Source organism: Canis lupus, chromosome 8 (assembly GCF_048164855.1).
Source record: "Canis lupus baileyi chromosome 8, mCanLup2.hap1, whole genome shotgun sequence".
NCBI lineage: Eukaryota > Metazoa > Chordata > Mammalia > Carnivora > Canidae > Canis > Canis lupus.
The window spans coordinates 77,436,784-77,460,985 of NC_132845.1; the positions used below are offsets into that span (position 1 = coordinate 77,436,784).

At 44.9% G+C, this 24,202-nt stretch overlaps 1 protein-coding gene across 1 annotated transcript in view; it reads left to right on the forward strand.

Annotated features, from left to right (window-relative positions):
• Positions 1–23,578, forward strand: part of ZNF713 (zinc finger protein 713) — a 90,872-nt gene extending 67,294 nt beyond the window's left edge. The window contains exons 3-5 of the mRNA XM_072837666.1: positions 8,668–8,863; positions 10,066–11,273; positions 17,204–23,578. Coding sequence (XP_072693767.1) covers positions 19,810–21,354 — 1,545 coding nt within the window. The 5' untranslated portion in view covers positions 8,668–8,863; positions 10,066–11,273; positions 17,204–19,809 and the 3' untranslated portion in view covers positions 21,355–23,578. The remainder of the gene's footprint in view (positions 1–8,667; positions 8,864–10,065; positions 11,274–17,203) is intronic.
• The last annotated feature ends 624 nt before the right edge of the window (positions 23,579–24,202 follow it).

Below are 24,202 nucleotides of genomic sequence, written 5' to 3' on the forward strand. Positions count from 1 at the left end.
CTTTGCAACTGAAACTAAGACATGACATTCCATCACATTGGCTGTATCTTATTCATCAGAAGCCAGTACCCAACCACTAGTGGTTACAGAGTGATGCCTATACCACAGGTCAGGATCGCTGGGAGCCATTGTAAAGACTGCTCCCCTCAGAGACCAAAATGAGGCAACTGGGTCTCATTCTAAATATAACAGGAAACAACTTAACAGCTTTACTACAGAAGATGACAATGTCTGCATCTTTGTGCATTTCCAGCCTACATTAAAATGAGGCCAAGAGGGAAAATGACTTTTCCAAAATAAAATTGCTGGAACCCAGGCCTCTTTTGAATGATACTTCATGCCAGCTTGCACCCCTTCTTGAAATTCTTCCATCCTTATTTTTAAAAGATTTTATTTATTTATTCATGAGAGACAGAGAGAGAGGCAGAGACACAGGCAGAGACAGAAGCTCCCATGCAGGGAGCCCGATGTGGGACTGGATCCTGGGATGCCAGGATCATGCCCTGGCCTGGGCTGAAAGTAGGTGCTAAACTGCTGAGCCACCCAGGGATCCCTCTTCCATCCTTAAATTTGTGCCACAGATACACAAGATACCAGCCCACACGTTATAAATAGTATCCACATACACTTGATGATGTCCCTAGGAAGTAGATTCCAGCCTGATCCCACTATGCAGGTTGGGACACTGGGGAATACATGAAAGACACAATGAATAAGAACACAATTGGGAATACAAACAGACAAGAAAAGGTCTGAATTCAATTCTGTCTCCTGAAAATTAGGACTCTAATTACATTTCCAGAGAGTTGTGGCTAGGGCATGTTTAACTCATTGTGTACAGTTGTTAAAGAGGTGACATGGGTGAGAAAGGTAAGCTAGTCAACTACCAAGAAGGGACTTTGGATAGGTATGACTGAACAAAGGGGACCAGGTACTGGAATCTTGAAAAAGTGACCTCACCTCCTTGGTGATAGGCCCCCAAATGAACTTAGAACTCTGGTGACTAGGCACCTAGAGTCTAGAGACAGCCTGCTTTCCAGCTCACTTGACTGGAGACATTCAAGAGTACAAGAGGTTCTGTTGCTGTATTCCTACTTTCAGGGGCTCTGGGCTCAAGAAAGTCCAGACAGAGACTTTTATATCATTGTAGATGTTGGCTCAGCCCTCTTCTCCAGAGCTTCTGGTCATGTGGTAGGAGACACCAACAGCTCAGAGCAGTACACCGGAGAGCAAGCCACAACTGTGATCCCACCTGAACAGGCCAACACCTCTTTTTTTTTTTTTTGTATATTTTTTTTAATTGGAGTTTTATTTACCAACATATAGCATAACACCCAGTGCTCATCCCGCCAAGTGCCCCCCTCAGTGCCTGTCACCCAGTCACCCATCCCCCTGCCCACCTCCACCTCCACTACTGCTTGTTTGTTTCCCAGAGTTAGGAGTCTCTTGCTCCCTGCATGGAGCCTGCTTCTCCCTCTGCCTATGTCTCTGTTTCTGTCTCTCTCTCTCTCTCTCTCTCTCTCTCTGTCTCTCATGAATAAATAAAATCTTTAAAAAAAGGAATCCCTCATGGTTTGTCTCCGTCTTTAATTTTTCCCACTCATTTTCTCTCCTTTCCCCTTTAATCCCTTTCACTATTTTTATATTCCCTGAATGAATGAAACCATACAATGTTTGTCCTCCAATCGACTTACTTCACTCAGCATAATACCCTCCAGTTCCATCCACATTGAAGCAAATGGTGGGTATTCATCCTTTCTGATGGCTGAGTAATATTCCATTGTATACACAGACCACATCTTCTTCATCCATTCATCTTTCGATGGACACCGAGGCTCCTTCCACAGTTTGGCTATTGTGGACATTGCTGCTATAAACATTGGGGTGCAGGTGTTCTGGCATTTCACTGCATCTGTATCTTTGGGGTAAATCCCCAGCAGTGCAATTGCTGGGTCGTAGGGCAGATCTATTTTTAACTCTTTGAGGAACCTCCACACAGTTTTCCAGAGTGGCTGTACCAGTTCACATTCCCATAAACCATGCAAAAGGGTTCCCCTTTCTCCACATCCTCTCCAGCATTTGTTTCCTGTCTTGTTATTTTTCACCATTTTCACTGGTGTGAGGTGATATCTCATTGTGGTTTTGATTTATATTTCCCTGATGGCAAGTGATGCGGAGAGGCCAACACCTTTTCCCCCTCATTTGTGTGTGTGTGTGTGTGTGTGTGTGTGTGTGTGTGTGTATGTGTGTATGTATCAGAAAAGGGGACAGAGAGGAACCCGAGTGTCTCAGCGGTTTAGCTCCTGCCTTCAGCCCAGGGCATGATCCTGGCGTCTAGGATCGAGTCCTACATCGGGCTCCTTGCATGCAGCCTGCTTCTCCCTCTGCTTGTGTCTCTGTCTCTCTCTCTGTGTCTCTTATGAAAAAATAAAATCTTTAAAAAAAGGGAAGAGGGGACAGAAAATGAGGGACATGCCCTTCCTGGGCAGAAGCAAGGTGCCATGTGTTGAAAGCCTGGTACATCTTTCATGCTCATACCCCAGGTCGTAGCAGGATAAGACGAGTGCTAGGGATGAAGTTCAGCTACCTATATGGTATTCATGAGCGCTTGAGTTTCATCTGGCTTCCTCCTTGCTGAATGTCTTTTCAGCTGCCCCCTTGGCCTGAACTGGAGAACACAATTTCTAATGGGGGTGTCCCCTTGTGGTGATGTCCAGGGAAGGCCTTAATGTCTCTTGGCCTGTATTTGCAGAGCTGCACCCAGGAGATCTTTGAGGAGCTAGTCTGCAGCTTCAACTACTCTGGATCCCTAGACAAGTGTCAGGTGCACCAGGTCCCTGCTGCTCTGAGGTGAGAAGGGAAGAGGGTTCTCCACACCTAGGGCTCCCATGCAAATATGGGGACAAAGCTGGGTCCCCCCCATAGTATTTTTACAAGAGTGCTCCACAGGCCCAAAGTAATCTGAATCTCCACATCTCTGCCACCAGCTATGTGAAGATACCTTTCACATTATGTTGGAATGGTAAAGAACATATTTAATGTTTTGGGGAGATTTTTTGGTCTGTTTTACTTTTTACTTTTCACAAGGCCAAGTGTATCTTTGCACTTTACTACTGTTTTATTTCACCTACTCGCCCCAGATACCTGTGTAGAACTCAGCTCCATTGTCCTTGCAGAACTTCTCCAAGCCCTTACAAACCATCACACTAAAAAGAGTGATTTAACACAAGAGAAAGTGTGGGACGAAGCCATTCTATATTTTTCTCTGCAACATGTCATCTCTCAGAATACATCAAATCATTGTAGGACCAACAAGTCACAATCTCTGTCCCTATATGTCTTCATAATATTCCAGAAAGGAGGTCATCTGCCTACTGTAATTTAGCATTTCAAGGCAGTTGGAACTTAACATGATTCAATTCTGTTACCATTTCAGCAGTGCTTCAAGGAACATCTTAAGTGTCCTAACTGTTTTAATTCAAGATCTAACAAACATAGAACCACAGATTGGGTGGAAGGCCACTGATGCCTCCTGGCCCAGGCCACTGGTTCTGTTTTTTCAGAGTTCCACCCAGGAAATCCATGATGAGCTGCTCCAAAGCTTCAGCAACTCAGTCTCCCTTGACAAGTAGCAGGTGCATCAGGCCACCAACAACAAGTGCTGGTCTGGAGTGAGAACAGGTTCAGATTCATTTGCAATCTCAGGACCCAGAGAGAATTAGGGCAAGCCCAGAACCCAGACTAGAAACAACTGGCTCTCTTAGGGCCTGCTGAAGAAGGTGGTTCCCCCCAGAACCTTTCTCCCCATGTCAGGAACACACCAACCCTCATAAGCTTAGAGGAAATGCCATGCAGCTCTTCTTTAGACTATTCTCAGGCCCAACATAGATAATCTTAAGCAGCATTTGAGATTCTAACCCTCTATTTGTCCCAACTACAGTGGAGATTTTTACTGATGATGACTTACTGGCATACTGCCCTTAATAGAGGCTATTAATAGAAGTGCTACTGTTGCTCAGTTAACAGAATGCCTTGAAGTTACCAAATTTTTTTTTATTTTTTACCCCTAAAGCCAACTATACTTTTAAGCCTAGAACCTCTTTCTGTGTGGGCACTCAAGTCCCTTCTCTTGTACAAGGTCCCAAAAGGATGGGAGTCTCTGGTCAGAGTGCCTGATCCTGATCTTCCTAGTGATTCATGGTGTTGAAGCTGACTACATTGCCCCCCTCTTGTCTACTTGGTGTGAAAAGGAATCAACTCTGTCCATGGGTGAGGCCTGCATGACGCTGATTTCAAGGAAGGAATACAGAATCTCATACAGTCCCTAGCACCATCCTTCTAAGATAGAAATACCTCAAACATCACAACCATTTTCTGCATATACCAGGTTTTCACTTCAGCCCAGCAGGCCCTAGTCCAGCAGTTCAATAGGTGAATGCTCACACCATAGCACAGGGGTGATCCTCCCATCTACTAGTTGTATGTCTTGGGAATATCACTGCACCTCTCTGAGCCCCACTTTCCTCTTCTGAAAAGTGGTGTGGTAAGAGGATGAACTTCATAGGGCTACTGTGGGAAATCATAGGAGAAAATGTGGCATAGGCTTAGCTGGTGCCTGGCTCTGTAGAAAGGGCTCCTGGACATGTCGAGCACTTTCATGTTTAATAGTTCTCGCTCTCCAGTGAAGAAGCTCTCAAACTCAACCCTTGTGGACTTTGGCCCTGAAGGATTTATAAAAGTGAATGGAAATCAGGCAGTTTTCCTGTTTGCAAAGGACTTCTAAGATTCCATCTAGCTTTTCCTGGTACTTGTCATTTACATGGCCAGATTAGGGGTCACTGGGGGCAGGCAGAGAAGCCCAAGTTCCACACAGTATCTGGAAAGTACTGGTTGGATTCCTTCATTCAACAATATATATTAAGCACTTGATAATGTGGGCACTTTTCTTTTTTTTTTTTAATTTATTTTTTATTGGTGTTCAATTTACTAACATACAGAATAACCCCCAGTGCCCGTCACCCATTCACTCCCACCCCCCACCCTCCTCCCCTTCTACCACCCCTAGTTCGTTTCCCAGAGTTAGGAGTCTTTATGTTCTGTCTCCCTTTCTGATATTTCCCACACATTTCTTCTCCCTTCCCTTATATTCCCTTTCACTATTATTTATATTCCCCAAATGAATGAGAACATATAATGTTTGTCCTTCTCCGACTGACTTACTTCACTCAGCATAATACCCTCCAGTTCCATCCACGTTGAAGCAAATGGTGGGTATTTGTCATTTCTAATAGCTGAGTAATATTCCATTGTATACATAAACCACATCTTCTTTATCCATTCATCTTTCGTTGGACACCGAGGCTCCTTCCACAGTTTGGCTATCGTGGCCATTGCTGCTATAGACATCGGGGTGCAGGTGTCCCGGCGTTTCATTGCATTTGTATCTTTGGGCTAAATCCCCAACAGTGCAATTGCTGGGTCGTAGGGCAGGTCTATTTTTAACTGTTTGAGGAACCTCCACACAGTTTTCCAGAGTGGCTGCACCAGTTCACATTCCCACCAACAGTGGAAGAGGGTTCCCTTTTCTCCGCATCCTCTCCAACATTTGTTGTTTCCTGCCTTGTTAATTTTCCCCATTCTCACTGGTGTGAGGTGGTATCTCATTGTGGTTTTGATTTGTATTTCCCTGATGGCAAGTGATGCAGAGCATTTTCTCATATGCATGTTGGCCATGTCTATGTCTTCCTCTGTGAGATTTCTGTTCATGTCTTTTGAATGTGGGCACTTTTCTAGTCACTATGATAATTCAGTGAATAAATAAGACATAATGCCTGGATCTCAATTCTAGTCAGAGTGTCAGACAGCACTCATGTCCATTATCATTAGATGTGACATCTTCATAGCCTCCTCTAGGTATGAATGGATCCACCCATATTTGGACCTTTGTGATGGACTATAAGACCAAGTAAAAACACGATTTTACTTTTGGGCCCAGAAAGAGGGCCTCCTGCCTCCACAAAGCAGGGTGGGATACTACAAGGGTTGTGGCTGGGGAGGGACTTTCAGAACCATGGATCTCACGATCTCTTGATTTCCATGGGAGGGCTTAAGTTTGGGAGGTTTCTGGGAAGAAGAAAATGAGTCAAAGAGAGCTATGGATGGGGTCCCAAGCCATCTGGGAGCAGAGCACAGTCTGGGCTGAGTTAGTGCCTCAAAGACCCATCCTTTCCACTGTCCCATCTTGGTATGCCTGCCCCTCTCCATACCACCTCTGCTGACCACCACAACTGGGGCCAAGAACAGAAGCTGTGGTAAGCAGAGTGCTCACAAATCTGCCTCAAACCTAAGCCCTGATACTGGTCTGCATGGAGTAATGAGTACACTAGGCCCATGACCATGGAGAGAAGAGGTAAAGTAGAAAAACCAGAATCATACAGGTTTTCTGGATGACCAGACCTTCCGCTTCAAGGGCAGCTACAGCGGGGTTGGAAGTAGCCTAGGTCATCCTCTGGGACCCACATAGAAAGAATGATGCTGTGCGAATACCATGTGGAATGAAAGGCCAGGCCTCTGCCTCTACTTCTCATATGACTCTCCTCAGCATCTTCTCTCCCATCTTGGCCTGACCAGTAATTGCAGGCTACCTGGCAGTCCCTGCACTGTGCCCATTTTGAGGTGAAGGTGGCCTATGTGCATGTGAAGGGAATGACTGGGATCTGAAGAACCATGGCACACTTATCCTGCTGCAGTGGGAACTTTTGGAGCCCACCGAGGCAGAGGCAGAGGGTGAGTGGGATTGCAAGCTGGCAACAATATCGGGTTGGGGTCATGGGCTGGGTATTCCTTTGAAGGCCATGGGTTCTGTCTTGTTTTTGGAAAGGCACATGGAAAGTCAGTTATGTGGATGAACCTTGCTATTTATCCTGCTCTAGTGTCAGCTCCAGGGCTCCTTCCAGCTGCTGATCCAGAAAAAGGGCCTACTATGAAGCTAGAGACAAACCCACCTCTGCTTCAGCCATCACCTCAAGCATCAGAGCCAGCATCACCTCCATCAGCCATTCCAGAACTGGAACAGGGCTCACATTTTCTGCATGCATGCCATATCCTGAGTTGCAGTCAGCTCAACCATCATCATTACATGGAATTTAAACCCCAGTTCTAAAAATAGAGACAGAGCCAACTCCAGCCCCATATGCTTTCTGCCCTAAAGAACCAGCTGAATGAGGAGAATGGACTTTCCTCCCAAGTCAGTGGCAGAGCAACTGATGTACACAGATGTGGTGAGCAGCTCGGCTGTCAGGGTGGATCAGGGGCACACGTTACCTCTGCCAGCAGCTGCCCCAAACCTGGCTTTCCCTGATGCATACTCCTATGGTCTGGGTCCAAATCTCAGCTCCACCATTTACCAACCATGTCAACCCATCAAGATCCTTAAGCTCAAGCCTTCACTGTCCAGCTGTGGTCTCTAGAGATAGACACTGATAAGAACTGATGCAAATTGTGTAGATTAAATGAGCCAGAGCAGAAGTTGGAAGGCCCTGGTCCTTGGGGGAGGGGGGGCAGCTCACTGTGTGCAGCCAAATGCATGGGTCACCCCCCCCCTCATCTGCCTTGGAGGCTAAGCACCCTCCACACTTATTAGGGAACTGATGTATCCTTAAGCATGGGGGCAAACAAAACTGGTTATAGCTACCATGTAAAAATGCATGGCCCAGCTGAAAGGGGAGTAGGACCAGAGGGATGAACAGTTGGAGGTGAAGATGTCCCCTTGTGAGGAGTTGCCTTGAACTGTCACCTGGAGCTTGAAGTTCATGAAGATGATCAGGGTGCAAATGCCCTCCATTCCCTCCCTGCCAGTATTCCCTCCTGGGTCATCCTGTACTGAGTTCTCACAGTAAAAAAGAATGGAATGGGATCCCTGGGTGGCGCAGCGGTTTGGCGCCTGCCTTTGGCTCAGGGCGCGATCCTGGAGACCCGGGATCGAATCCCATGTCGGGCTCCCGGTGCATGGAGCCTGCTTCTCCCTCTGCCTGTGTCTCTGCCTCTCTATCTCTCTCTGTGACTATCATAAATAAATAAAAATAAGTAAATAAAATAAAAAAATAAATAAAAAGAATGGAATGAAATCCAGAGAGTCTAATCAGGCTCAGGCCACATTCTTGGCTTCCTGAACTCCAGCTCTAACCTGTGACCCCTCCCTAGGACATTAGTTTTGCATGTGAAGTGTCTGGGTGAACAAAACACTGCCTGTTCACTAGGAGCTTTTCAAGAGGTGCTGCCTGGACTCCATCTAGTCCAAGTGGAATAAGCCTGGCAATGAGCACCTGGCACCAACAGTCCATGCCACCATCATCCAGTTCAGTGGTGTGGCCAAATGTGTCATCACCATGTACCGTGGCAACCCAAGCATCACAGCCCAGGACAGGCTGTACAGACAGTGGTGGATCACTGGATAAAGTGGCCAAGGTATGCTATAGGAGGCCTAACTGAGTTGCTTTACAACTCTACAGTCCCTAGGTTCTTCCTTCCAGAGACATGCTGACCTTCACTTGCATGGCCCAATGTTGAGATGCTCAGTTCCTACCTGGCTCCTTCCTTGGAGTGAGGTAAAATTCTCCCTCTCCCCAGAAGTGTTACTTTTTGGCTCTTACATGTGCCCTTCTGCAGGTCCCTGGACTTCATCCAGGAGGGGAGATTTAAACTGAGGGAGACTGAAGGTCCTGCTACCCACCTGACAGCTCATTCTCCTCCCTCTCCCAGCCTGTAAAATCTTGTAGAAATATTCTTCACTGCATGCCATCCTCTCTGCTCTTCAGAGTGCCTCAATTCACTGCCTGAAGAAGACATGGGAGAAAGTTTCCAGGTGAGTAGGCCTCTCTCTATAGAAAGACCAGGATGGATGAGGGATCTTCTACATGCCTGTCCCCCCCTCCCCCTCAGTCAGCTGGGACCTCGTGAGAGCAAACCTTGACAACAGGACCCGAGCTGGTGGGTGGGTCACTCAGCCCTCTGGAGAACAGGCCATCATGCCTCCTACTTTAGAAATCAGTTTTCCTAAATGTCCCACATTGAGCTGAGCCAAATTAAATATCTTCACGTGTTTACTTTACAGCATAAAGGACTAGCCCTGTCCAATTGAAACCAAAATTGACCAAAGCAGAGCTACTCAATTAATATAGGAATGGAGACACTGGATGACCAACATGAGAGCTCCCTCCCATGTCCTACAAAGACCTGAGTGCTCAGAGGAACCCAGAGAAAACTCTCATCCAGGCAGCTGGACTGTTTTGGGTTCTCAAAAGGGACTTGCACTCAAATTTGCCACGTTATTCATATATTGATCCTGCCTTCTCTCCCCCTATTCCAGAAGAGCTTTCAAAAATTTAAAAAGCTGTGCACCGAATACAACCCACATAGCAGGAAACTGCTTGTCCAGGTAGCATAGAAGGTACAGGTCTGGGAGGAGAGGAAGGATGTGAGGGAACAGGGTCCTGAGTGGATGAAGAAAGACTGCTGTGTAGGAAAATGGCCTGAAGCATTCCATGGGGAGGTGAAGCCTTTGGCATGTATGTGATTACAGCCTGGGGTGAAGACTCCACTAGAGGTGGGACAAGCAATATCATTCAACTAGAATCCCTAGTCTAGATATCCTATCATTCTTTGTCAATAGCTGGTCCATATGGGGGCCTGTACCAACCTTGAGAGCCCAGAGTACAGGCCTCTGCTCAGTGATGGGGTTGGGATGGGTTGAGGGCCACAACAGTGATGGTAGTAATAGGACACTGGGTCCTCAGGAGACCATGGGAGATAGCTGGAGTTCTCACTTTTCCCGATGAGGAACCAGGCTCAGGGAGGCCAGGCTGCAAGCTTAAGGTCACACATGGACTGAATGTTGGAGCTGAGATTGTTCTAGAGTTACTCATGGCATGCTTAAGGATAATATAGCATTGCTCTCCGCTGACTCTGGGTCCTGAGTCAGATGTCCAGGTTCTAAAGTCAAAGATGGTGGAGGGAATTGGACTGAAGATATTATGGTCTCAATGACCTTATCCTTGGCCCTTGCAGGAGTAGCCATCTAAAATGTCACCTTGGTGATGGACTTTTGGAGAGCCCAGAAAAGGCTGCAGATGAAGGTGGGTGTGCCTGAGTTACAGGGCCCCCAGAATCAGAGAAGAAGGGCTCCTCTCTCACAACTGGAGGCCTCCAAATCAAGACAGGTGGTCCTTCTGACTCCAGCTCTGCCTCCTGTTGCCACACCTTCTAAAATTCTTATTTAGAAGTACCTAGGAGAAGGGTCTATAAAAACTGGATACAGAATGTTGGTGGGGAGAGCCACAGGGCTACATACCCTGTGATTTTCTAAAAGCAGGCCTGGAGGTGATGTTCTTGGAGGGTGGGGGGAAAGAGAATTGACAGGAGGCTGCTAAGGGTCCTAGGCTGCTCCACGTGGGAAGCTGGGGGCCAGGAGGCTGAAGTATTTTCAGGGGAGAGTCTCTATGGGCATCAAAGAGCAGAGACTCATCCCATCCCCACCCCATGACACAGGGTGTCGTTTCCTTCCTTGCCACTTTCTTCACTGATCTGATGATGCTGGACATTGCAATGGAGAAGTACCTGGAGGTGGGTGAGCCTGGGGATTATGGAGGAGGGACCAGGATCCTGAGGTTTGAGAACAGAAAGCCCCTGGACTGAGCCTTGAGCTCTCTTGTCAAACCACCCTGCACGAAAACCTCACAGCTGCCCCTGTGAGCTTGAATTTCTTGCCCATGTCAGTGATGAGTGAAGGAAGACTGCACTTAATTCATTGGTTCCAGTGCCCGAGACTAGTGAAGCAGCAGAAATTTCTGCATTCAAAGCTGCATGAGTTTTGTCGTTTGTCTGAGTTGACCTCAGCCTCCCGCTGTGAGGCTGCCTATTGTGGGTAGGGAGTGAAGTCAGGACCCTCCACATTCAGAGAGCACTTAAGTAGCCTAGCAGCCCCTTCCTTCCTGAGGCTTCAGTCTCCCCTTCTGTCATCAGAGAGGGTTGTGCTATAGGATCCAGACCTATAGCCAGATCATCTACCCCCATCCTTCTTTCACTGGACCCCAGAGCTTGGCCTAGATCCCAGTCCTTTTATCTGTGTTTGCATGACCCCCTCATGTGTCCTGGCCTTAGTGCAGCATGAGAAAGTATGGATATAATGAGCTAGTAGTAACCAGAGGGCTTTTTCTGATGGACTTTGGTTGGCTGCTTTCCAGGGGAATGAGATCAACCACCAGAAAAAGAATAAGGTGAGCATCTGTTTCACTTCCTATAGGGAAAGGTAGAGGAGTAGGTATCAGAGATGTCCCTGGGAAGAACATTCCTTGGCTTTCTATCCCTTCCACCTCACATATACTGGGGTAGTTTGATAATAAATAAGTGGAAGACCCATTCAGTGAGTAAGTGCAGATAGAGGAATGGCATCAAGGATAACTTCCTGGAGGAGGGTACATTTTTACTCTACCTGAGAACAGGTAGGAACTGGATGAATTTTCAGGAAGGAGGGTTGGCATGTGTGCAAAGACCCGAGACTGATCCTCTGGCCCACTGCTCAATCCTCACAAAGCCCTGCAGCTTTCCTACCCAGGCTCTATATGCATCCTGTCCTTCTCTCTTGGCCCAGGAATACAAAGTAATGACAGAGATCATGCTGCTCCAGGTGGCTGCAGGTAATTACAACCTACAGCCCAAGGATCCATGTAGGGCCTCATTCAAGTCTATGGAGTGGCTCAACAAGGATGAGAAGTGAGACCCATCAGGAGCCTGGTGAGGGTAGAGGTGGACTCTTTCTGGTGGCCACTCTGGGGATCCATCTTCTTTGGCTCCCTGAGCAGCCTCAAGCCCTCTTGCTTGGGCAGCAGACTCTGGCTGCTGGGAAAACACTGGGAAGGACTCCTGAATTGAAGTTCCTGGTCAACTCACACATGTCACTCTGTCCTTAGCTACCTCCTGTCCTGCCAGCTGAAGCCCCAGTCCTGGCTGGCCAGCAGAACTCAAGAACAAAAAGAACTGGCCACTGTCAAGCACAGGGCTGAGTGAGTGTCCAGTGGCAATGCAATGTTTCCTCAGCAGCTGGAGCACTTGTGGTACTTGGGCCCCATCTGCTCAACACCCCTTCTTCCCATCTATTCAATTATTTTAAGGGGCAATATTTAATTTTCTTAAATAGTAAATAGTAGCTTTGAATATTATATTAAATCCCTCTTTCTTTTACAGCCCAGGTGTGTGGTTTGGTTCTTTTACTTCCTACAATAGTTTAAATGATGTACAGGCTCTCATATTCTTTCTTGAACTCAGAAATCTTACAGATTCAATAGTTATTGTATATGGGAGAAAGGAGAAGAGCCAGCTCTCTTCACTAGCTACTGGATATCCCCCTCAAGTCCCCTTTACTCAGAGGCCAGGTTCATTTCAGTATGAAACGAATTGGGGCAAACAACAGAGAAAGCCCCTCAGAACTCCTGAGATTTAGAATTTGAAGGTACTTTCACAGGAATAGCAACAACCCCTGAAATTGGGTGTCTTTAAGGGTAACACATGCCAGAACTACTTCCTGCCACAGGACAGTGGTTGCCTTTCTTCACACTAAAGAAAAGAGGAATATTTTCTGCTTCTTTTGTTGATGTGGTTTGGTTTAGTTTGTTTTTTTTTTTTTTTTAAGATTTATTTATTTATCATAGAGAGAGAGAGAGAGGCAGAGACACAGGAGGAGGGAGAAGCAGGCTCCATGCCGGGAGCCCGATGTGGGACTCGATCCCGGGACTCTAGGATCGCGCCCCGGGCCAAAGGCAGGCGCCAAACCGCTGAGCCACCCAGGGATCCCCTGGTTTGTTTTTTTTTTTGACCCAATATTTGGAAATTTCAGTTTTCTAGTTCAATCTCTGGAATTGTATCAGCACTAAATGGTAAAAACATGTAAAGGGATCAAATCTTGCATGTGGAGGGGACAAGGCCAGAGGAAGATAATTTGCAAATAGACTAAGGGCAGACAGGCCTCTGTCTTGCTCTAGGGGCTCCAGGTTCACCCTTTACCTAGATTGAAATCCTCCTGGGATCCTGTCAATGATCTCTGAATTTCTCTTTCTGCTTGCTTTGTATTTGGGGAAGAGGTGTGTGGTGGACCTTTAAGGCCACAGCTGGGCCAGGTGCAATAAATATCTGTGCTTATTGTAAAATTTTTTTAATTAATTTTTTTTGGAGTTCAATTTGCCAACATATAGAATAACACCCAGTGCTCATCCCACCAAGTGTCCCCCTCAGTGCCCATCACCCAGTCACCCCAACCCCCGCCCACCTCCCCTTCCACTACCCCTTGCTCATTTCCCAGAGTTAGGTGTTTCTCATGTTTTGTCACCTTCACTGATATAATATCTGTGTTTAGCTATGAGCTAAGTTTTCTAGCATTCTTGCATTTCCTTATACAATTCTCTTTTTTAAAATTAAATAATTTATTTTTACATTTTTAAAATTTAAATTCATTTTGCCAACATATAGACCACCAGTGCTCATCCTATCAAGTGGTCTCATTGCCCGGCACCCAGTTACTGCATCCCGTCACCCACCTCCCCTTCCAAAATCCTTTGTTTCCCAGAGTTAAGAGTCTCTCATGGTTTGTCACCCTCTATATTTTAAGGCAGAAATTCCCTAAAGGCCCAAGACTCTTGGTCAGATACATAGTAGACACTCTTCCCCAACTAGGACCTGATGGATCAAGGATTGGTTCTCTCTTGCCAGGATAATGGTCCATATACTTGACCAGAGAAAACCCTACACTCTTTTTGCTGGCCAAGGTGACTTTTAGGTCCACGTTGTTCCGAGTCAATGGTCTCAGACATTTACCAGTTACACACTCAGTCTCAGTTTACACACTTACAGTGACTTGTCCTAAATTGTCTGAGCTTGACCTCATAGGTCTTGTAGCCCCCAAGATGGCTCTGCTCCTCTCCATAGTCTTGTGCTTAGGCTATGTCATGGGGTGCATGAACCTTTTGTGTCAGGAGCTTTGAATGATAATGATTGAGGGGGAAGCATTCAGGGGGCTCCATCAGGGGAATGGCACCAAACTGATGGCCAGAGTAATACAATGGTAATAAATACATTCCTATCAATAATTACTTTGAATGTAAATGGACTAAACCCTCTGATTAAAAGACACAGGGTGACAGAGTGGATTAAAAAACAAGACTCATTAACAACAGTAATAACAAAACAAGACTCATTTATATGTTGCCTAATAGAGACTCATTTCGGACCTACAGACACATGCAGATAGAAAGTGAACAGAGGAAGAAACATTTATCATGAAAATGGATGCCCAAATAAAGCAGGAGTAGGAACACTTATATGAGACAAAACAGACTTTAAAACAGAGGGAGTGTAATAAGAGAAAAGGATACTACATCGTAATAATGGAGACAATGCAACAAGAAGATATAACAAATTTAAATACCTATACACTCAACATAGGAGCCCCCAAATACATAAAATAGTTATTAACAAATATAAAGGAACTAAACTACAGTGATGCAATAAGCATAGGGGACTTTAATACTCCACTTACATCAATGGAGAGATGACCCAAACTGAAAATCAACAAGGAAAGAATAGTTTTAAATGATGCACTGCTTTTATTTTTTTTTAATTTTTATTTATTTATGATAGTCACAGAGAGAGAGAGAGAGAGAGAGAGAGGCAGAGACACAGGCAGAGGGAGAAGCAGGCTCCATGCACCGGGAGCCTGATGTGGGATTTGATCCCGAGTCTCCAGGATCGCGCCCTGGGCCAAAGGCAGGCGCCAAACCACTGCGCCACCCAGGGATCCCTGATGCACTGCTTTTATTTATTTATTTATTTTTATTTTTTTTGATGCACTGCTTTTAACAGATACGTTCAGAACATTCCATCCTAAACAGCAGAATAGTCATTATTTTACAGTACACAGGAACGTTCTCCAAATGAAATTACATACTATTAAGCCACAAATCTCAACAAATCCAAAAAGATTGAAGTCATACAATGCATCTTTTCTGACCACAACTAGAAATCAAACACAAAAAAACTGAAAAGAACACAAATTCATTAAGGTTAAAAACATGCTATTGGACTCCAATATGGTAGAGGACTAGGAAACCTTAGTTTTGTCTCATCCCAGGAATTCAGCTAGATAGCTATTAAATCATTCTTAATACATGTGAACTCAACCTGAGATCTCAGAAGAGAATTGCTGCAACTTTACAATAGGAAAGCGGCTACTTTCTGCAAGGTAGGAGGTACAGAGAAGTGAATCCAAGGTGATATATGGGAAGGTAAACCACAGTGGAAGAGAGCCAACTACCAGAAGGTGATACCAGCAGCAGAGTGCACAATCAAACCTTATAGAAGTCTGCTTGGGTGAGGGAACTTCTGGCTTGAAAGTGGTGAAGTGGGGGCAGAATCCTAGGTGGGATAGTGTGGCCTCAGGATCCTTGGGGTCTTAGGAAGACCAGGGGTGCCTTAATGTGGCCGAGCTCCCAGGCCTCAGAGCAAGGATGCTGGCTGCAAACACTGAGTCTAGATGTGGGCTTTCTGCTCTGGGTTGCCATAAACCTTGGCCACAGTTGGCATGACTGCTCTCTGAGTAGGGGCCCAACAGACAGCAGAACGGGCAAGACCCCCTTCCTCCCCTTGGAGGAGTAGTGCAAGAGCAGGGCCCAGGAATCTGCAGGAGCTCACTGAGTGGGGCGTGAACTTTTGAGCTTTCAGCTCTGGGGCTGGAAGGCTGGGAGGCTTCCATTTCCATTCTCATCTTCTAAATCAGTGTGAAAGCTGGGCATCAGGTAAATACAAATCAAACCCACAATGAGGTACCACCGCACACCAGTGAGAATGGGGAAAATTAACAAGGCAGGAAACCACAACTGTTGGAGAGGATGTGGAGAAAGGGGAACCCTCTTGCACTGTTGGTGGGAATGTGAACTGGTGCAGTCACTCTGGAAAACTGTGTGGAGGTTCCTCAAAGAGTTAAAAATAGATCTGCCCTATGACCCAGCAATTGCACTGCTGGGGATTTACCCCAAAGATACAGATGCAATGAAAGGCCAGGACACCTGCACCCCGATGTTTATAGCAGCAATGTCCACAATAGCCGAGCTGTGGAAGGAGCCTCGGTGTCCATCAAAAGATGAATGGATAAAGAAGATGTGGTTTATGTATACAATGGAGTATTACTCAGCCATTAGAAACGACAAATACCCACCTTTTGCTTCGACGTGGATGGAACTGGAGGGTATTATGCTGAGTGAAGTAAGTCAATTGGAGAAGGACAAACATTATATGGTCTCATTTATTTGGGGAATATAAAAAATAGTGAAAGGGAATAAAGGGGAAAGGAGAAAAAATGAGTGGGAAATATCAGGGAGGGAGACAGAACATGAGAGACTCCTAAGTCTGGGAAACGAACTAGGGGTGGTGGAAGGGGAGGAGGGCGGGAGGTGGGGGTGACTGGGTGACGGGCACTGAGGGGGGCACTTGATGGGATGAGCACTGGGTGTTATCCTCTATGTTGGCAAATTGAACACCAATAAAAAATAAATATAAAAAATAAATCAGTGTGAAAGCCTTCAGGGAACAAAAGCCACACAGAGCAATCAGGAGCCACTTACAGAACCTGGCCCAGGGCAAAGGGAGTGCAGTTTCTCCTGGGCAAAGACACCTGAGATTCAGTGCAACAAGCCCTTCCCCAGAAGACTAGCAAGAACATCCACTGAGACCAAGCTTACACATCACACAGAACTGCAAAACTCCAACCCTAGGGGAACACAGTTTATGAAATTAATGGGTTTTCCCTCCATAATTCTTTAGTCTTCCAATTTTAATTGTTTTTCTCTTTCCTTTTTTCAAACGATTTCTTAACTTTATAAAAATATTTTTAAATTTTCATTTTTACAGTTATGTTCCATCCTTTATTTTATTTTTGTATATGTTTTTCTTTCTTTACAATTCTGGGGTGCAGTTTCTTCAAACAGACCAAAATACACCCAGACTCAAGTGTATGGTTCTGTTCTCTTCACCTGTCTGATCATATTTGCTTTCTTCCTCCCCCTCCTCTTCCTACTCCTCTTTCTCCTCCCTCTTCTACTTCTCCTTTTTTGTTTTTTTTTTTTTCTGCTTTGTTGAAGTCTTTTAAAATTTTCATCTTTAGAGTTACATTTTATCGGAGGAGGGGCAAGATGGCTGAAGAGTAGGGTCCCCAAATCACCTGTCTCCACCAAATTACCTAGATAACCTTCAAATCATCCTGAAAATCTACGAATTCGGCCTGAGATTTAAAGAGAGACCAGCTGGAACGCTACAGTGAGAAGAGTTCGGGCTTCTATCAAGGTAGGAAGACGGGGAAAAAGAAATAAAGAAACAAAAGGCCTCCAAGGGGGAGTGGCCCCACGAGGAGCCAGGCTAAGGCCGGGGCGAGTGTCCCCAGGACAGGAGAGCCCTGTCCCAGAGAAGCAGGAGCTGCACCAACCTTCCCGGGCGGAAAAGCCTCGCAGGGAGTTGGAGCAGGACCCCAGGAGGGCGGGGATGCCCTCAGGCTCCCTGGGACACTAACAGACACCTGCGCACCGGGGAGAGCGCACCACACCCCGGGGCTGAGCTCCCTAAAGGCTGCAGCGCGCAGGGCTGGACCTAGAGCAGCTCGGAGGGGCTCGGGCAGCGGATCTGCAGAGGGGGCTGCGCGGCCGGGAGCTCGAATCCAACAGCGCAGACCGGGAGCCCAGGGCTCCGGGGACACAGCCCGGGATCCGGCCTCCCCCCGGGACAGACAGAGGGCGGGAGGGCCATGGACAGCAAGGACGCTCCTGCCCCGAGCTGAGCAGATCAGCGGCCCCCACCCGGAGCCTCCAGGCCCTGCAGACAGAGAGCTCCGGAGCTACTGCGGGAGCTGACTCCAGGGCTCCAGAGATGGCCCCGCCACTGGGGTTGTTCCTCCTGGGGCCTCACGGGGTAAACAACCCCCACTGAGCCCTGCACCAGGCAGGGGGCAGAGCAGCTCCCCCAAGCGCTAACACCTGAAAATCACAACAGGCCCCACCCCCAGAAGACCAGCTAGACGGGCAAGTTCCAGGGGAAGTCAAGGGACTTAAAGTATACAGAATCAGAAGATACTCCCCAGTGGTTTTTTTTTTTCTTTTTTGCTTCCCCCACCCTTTTTTCCCTTTCATTCTTTTTCTTTCTCTTTTTCTTCTCTTTTTTCTTTTTGTCTTTTTTCTTTTTCTCTTTTCTTTCCTTCTTTCTCTTTTTCTCCTTTTCCCAATACAACTTGTTTTTGGCCATTCTGTATTGAGCAAAATGACTAGAAGGAAAACCACCTCAAAAGAAAGAATCAGAAACAGTCCTCTCTCCCACACAGTTACAAAATCTGGATTACAATTCAATGTCAGAAAGCCAATTCAGAAGCACTATCATACAGCTACTGGTGGCTCTAGAAAAAAGCATAAAGGACTCAAGAGACTTCATGACTGCAGAATTTAGATCCAATCAGGCAGAAATTAAAAATCAATTGAATGAGATGCAATTCAAACTAGAAATCCTAACGACGAGGGTTAACGAGGTGGAAGAACGAGTGAGTGACCTAGAAGACAAGTTGATGGCAAAGAGGGAAACTGAGGGAAAAAGAGACAGACAATTAAAAGACCATGAGGTTGATTAAGGGAAATAAACGACAGCCTGAGGAAGAAAAACCTACGTTTAATTGGGGTTCCGAGGGCGCCGAAAGGGCCAGAGGGCCAGAATATGTATTTGAACAAATCATAGCTGAAAACGTTCCTAATCTGGGAAGTGAAACAGGCATTCAGATCCAGGAAATAGAGAGATCCCCCGCTAAAATCAATAAAAACCGTTCAACACCTCGACATCTAATAGTGAAGCTTGCAAATTCCAAAGATAAAGAGAAGATCCTTAAAGCAGCAAGAGACAAGAAATCCCTGACCTATCTGGGGAGGAATATTAGGGTAACAGCAGACCTCTCCACAGAGACCTGGCAGGCCAGAAAGGGCTGGCAGGATATATCCAGGGTCCTCAATGAGAAGAACACACAACCAAGAATACTTTATCCAGCAAGGCTCTCATTCAAAATGGAAGGAGAGATAAAAGGCTTCCAAGACAGACAGGAACTGAAAGAATATGTGACCTCCAAACCAGCTCTGAAAGAAATTTTAAGGGAGACTCTTAAAATTCCCCTTTAAGAAGTTCAGTGGAACAATCCACAAAAACAAGGACTGAATAGATATCATGATGACACTAAACTCATACCTGTCAATAGTAACTCTGAACGTGAAAGGGCTTAATTACCCCATCTAAAGGCGCAGGGTTTCAGACTGGATAAAAAAGCAGGACCCATCTATTTGCTGTCTACAAGAGACTCATTTTAGACAGAAGGACACATACAGCCTGAAAATAAGAGGTCGGAGAACCATTTACCATTCAAATGGTCCTCAAAACAAAGCAGGGGTAGCCATCCTTCTATCAGATAAACTAAAATTTACCCCGAAGACTCTAGTGAGAGATGAAGAGGGACACTACCTCATACTTAAAGGATCTATCCAACAAGAGGACTTAACAATCCTCAATATATATGCCTCGAATGTGGGAGCTACCAAATATTTAAACCAATTAATAATCAAAGTGAAGAAATACTTAGATGATAATACACTTATACTTGGTGACTTCAATCTAGCTCTTTCTACCCTCGATTGGTCTTCAAAGCACAACATCTCCAAAGAAACGAGAGCTTTAAATGATACACTGGACCAGATGGATTTCACAGATATCTACAGAACTTTACATCCAAACTCAACTGAATACACATTTTTCTCAAGTGCACATGGAACTTTCTCCAGAATAGACCACATACTGGGTCACAAATCGGGTCTGAACCGATACCAAAAGATTGGGATCGTCCCCTGCATATTCTCAGACCATAATGCCTTGAAATTAGAACTAAATCACAACAAGAACTTTGAAAGGACCTCAAACACGTGGAGGTTAAGGACCATCCTGCTAAAAGATGAAAGGGTCAACCAGGAAATTAAGGAAGAATTAAAAAGATTCATGGAAACTAATGAGAATGAAGATACAACCGTTCAAAATCTTTGGGATGCAGCAAAAGCAGTCCTAAGGGGGAAATACATCGCAATACAAGCATCCATTCAAAAACTGGAAAAAACTCAAATACAAAAGCTAACCTTACACATAAAGGAGCTAGAGAAAAAACAGCAGATGGACCCTACACCCAGCAGAAGAAGAGAGTTAATTAAGATTCGAGCAGAACTCAATGAAATCGAGACCAGAAGAACTGTGGAACAGATCAACAGAACCAGGAGTTGGTTCTTTGAAAGAATTAATAAGATAGATAAACCATTAGCCAGCCTTATTAAAAAGAGAGAGAAGACTCAAATTAATAAAATCATGAATGAGATAGGAGAGATCACTACCAACACCAAGGAAATACAAACGATTTTAAAAACATATTATGAACAGCTATACGCCAATAAATTAGGCAATCTAGAAGAAATGGACGCATTCCTGGAAAGCCACAAACTACCAAAACTGGAACAGGAAGAAATAGAAAACCTGAATAGGCCAATAACCAGGGAGGAAATTGAAGCAGTCATCAAAAAGCTCCCAAGACACAAAAGTCCAGGGCCAGATGGCTTCCCAGGAGAATTCTATCAAACGTTTAAAGAAGAAATCATACCTATTCTACTAAAGCTGTTTGGAAAGATAGAAAGAGATGGAGTACTTCCAACTTCGTTCTATGAGGCCAGCATCACCTTAATTCCAAAACCAGACAAAGACCCCACCAAAAAGGAGAATTACAGACCAATATCCCTGATGAACATGGATGCAAAAATTCTCAACAAGATACTAGCCAATAGGATCCAACAGCACATTAAGAAAATTATTCAAAAAAAATTAAAAAAAAAGAATATTATTCACCATGACCAAGTAGGATTTATCCCCGGGACACAAGGCTGGTTCAACACTCATAAAACAATCAATGTGACTCATCATATCAGCAAGAGAAAACCGAAGAACCATATGATCCTCTCATTAGATGCAGAGAAAGCATTTGACAAAATACAGCATCCATTCCTGATCAAAACTCTTCAGAGCGTAGGGATAGAGGGAACATTCCTCAACATCTTAAAAGCTATTTACAAAAAGCCCACAGCAAATATCATTCTCAGTGGGGAAGCACTGGGAGCCTTTCCCCTAAGATCAGGAACAAGACAGGGATGTCCACTCTCACCACTGCTATTCAACAGCCTCAGCAATCAAACATCAAAAAGACGTTAAAGGCATTCAAATTGACAAAGAAGAAGTCAAACTCCCTCTTCGCCGATGACATGATACTCTACATAGAAAACCCAAAAGCCTCCACCCCAAGATTGCTAGAACTCATACAGCAATTTGGTAGCGTGGCAGGATACAAAATCAATGCCCAGAAATCAATGGCATTTCTATACACTAACAATGAGACTGAAGAAAAAGAAATTAAGGAGTCAATCCCATTTACAATTGCACCCAAAAGCAGAAGATACCTAGGAATAAACCTAACCAAAGAGGTAAAGGATCTATACCCTAAAAACTATAGAACACTTCTGAAAGAAATTGAGGAAGACACAAAGAGATGGAAAAATATTCCATGCTCATGGATTGGCAGAATTAATATTGTGAAAATGTCAATGTTACCCAGGGCAATTTACACGTTTAATGCAATCCCTATCAAAATACCATGGACTTTCTTCAGAGAGTTAGAACAAATTATTTTAAGTTTTGTGTGGAATCAGAAAAGACCCTGAATAGCCAGGGGAATTTTAAAAAAGAAAACCAGGGATCCCTGGGTGGTGCAGTGGTTTGGCGCCTGCCTTTGGCCCAGGGCACGATCCTGGAGACCCGGGATCGAATCCCACGTCGGGCTCCCGGTGCATGGAGCCTGCTTCTCCCTCTGCCTGTGTCTCTGCCTCTCTCTCTCTCTGTGAGACTATCATAAATAAATAAAAAAATTTTAAAAAATTAAAAAAAAATAAAAAAGAAAACCATAGCTGGGGGCATCACAATGCCAGATTTCAGGTTGTACTACAAAGCTGTGGTCATCAAGACAGTGTGGTACTGGCACAAAAACAGACACGTAGATCAATGGAACAGACTAGAGAACCCAGAAGTGGACCCTCAACTTTATGGCCAACTAATATTCAATAAAGGAGGAAAGACTAACCATTGGAAGAAAGACAGTGTCTTCAGTAAATGGTTCTGGGAAAATTGGACATCCACATGCAGAAGAATGAAACTAGACCACTCTCTTTCACCATACACAAAGATAAACTCAAAATGGATGAAAGATCTAAATGTGAGACAAGATTCCATCAAAATCCTAGAGAACACAGGCAACACCCTTTTTGAACTTGGCCACAGTAACTTCTTGCAAGACACATCCATGAAGGCAAAAGAAACAATAGCAAAAATGAACTATTGGGACTTCCTCAAGATAAGAAGCTTTTCCACAGCAAAGGATACAGTCAACAAAACTAAAAGACAATCTACAGAATGGGAGAAGATATTTGCAAAAGACGTTTCCAAGATCTAAAAAGGGCTAGTTTCCAAGATCTATAAAGAACTTATTAAACTCAACACCAAAGAAACGAACATCCAATCATGAAATGGGCAAAAGGCATGAACAGAAATCTCACAGACGAAGACATAGACATGGCCAACATGCACATGAGAAAATGCTCTGCATCACTTGCCATCAGGGAAATACAAATCCAAACCACAATGAGATACCACCTCACACCAGTGAGAATGGGGAAAATTAACAAGGCAGGAAACCACTAATTTTGGAGAGGATGTGGAGAAAAGGGAACCTTCTTACACTGTTGGTGGGAATGTGACCTGGTGCAGCCACTCTGGAAAACTGTGTGGAGGTTCCTCAAAGAGATAAAAATAAACCTTCCCTACGACCCAGCAATTGCACTGTTGGGGATTTACCCCAAAGATTCAGGTGCAATGAAACGCCGGGACACCTGCACCCCGATGTTTCTAGCAGCAATGTCCACAATAGCCAAACTGTGGAAGAAGCTTCGGTGTCCATCGAAAGATGAATGGATAAAGAAGATGTGGTTTATGTATACAATGGAATATTACTCAGCCATTAGAAATGACAAATACCCACCATTTGCTTAAATGTGGATGGAACTGGAGGGTATTATGGTGAGTGAAGTAAGTCAATCGGAGAAGGACAAACAGTGTATGTTCTCATTCATTTGGGGAATATAAATAATAGTGAAAGGGAATATAAGGGAAGGGAGAAGAAATGTGTGGGAAATATCAGAAAGGGAGACAGAACATAAAGACTCCTAACTCTGGGAAACGTACTAGGGGTGGTGGGAGGGGAGGAGGGCAGGAGGTGGGGGTGAATGTGTGACGGTCACTGAGGGGGACACTTGACGGGATGGGCACTGGGTGTTATTATGTATGTTGGCAAATTGAACACCAATAAAAAATTAATTTATTAAAAAAAGAGTTATATTCTATCCTTTCAAGGTATTTAATTTTATTTTTGTATATATATGTTTTTCTTTACAACTTTGAGATGTCATTTCTTCTAACAATCCAACCAAAATACACTCAGGATATAGTGTATGACTTTGTTATGTTGACCTGTTCATATTCCTTCTTTTTTTGTCATTTGATTTTCATTTTTACAGTTACAGTATGGATCTAGAAAAGATTGCAGAGCAAACGAATATTGAAAAAGAAAACTGAAACTAGTCACATCACAAAACCAGAGTTCAAGGTCTGTGACAAAGTTGTAATCATCAGGGACACCTGGTGGCTCAGTGGTTGAACGTCTGCCTTTAGCTCAGGGAGTGATCCCAGGTCCTGGACTGAGTCACACATCAGGCTCCCTGCATGGAGCCTGCTTCTTCCTCTGCGTATGTCTCTGCCTCTGTGTGTCTCTCATAATAAATAAATAAATAAAATCTTTAAAACACACACACACACACACACACACACACACACACACAAAGATGTAATCATTAAGGCAGCATGATACTGGCACAAAAACAGACACATAGATAAATGAGAATAGAGAATAAAGAACCCAGAAATGGACCGTCAAATCTATGGTCAACTAATATTC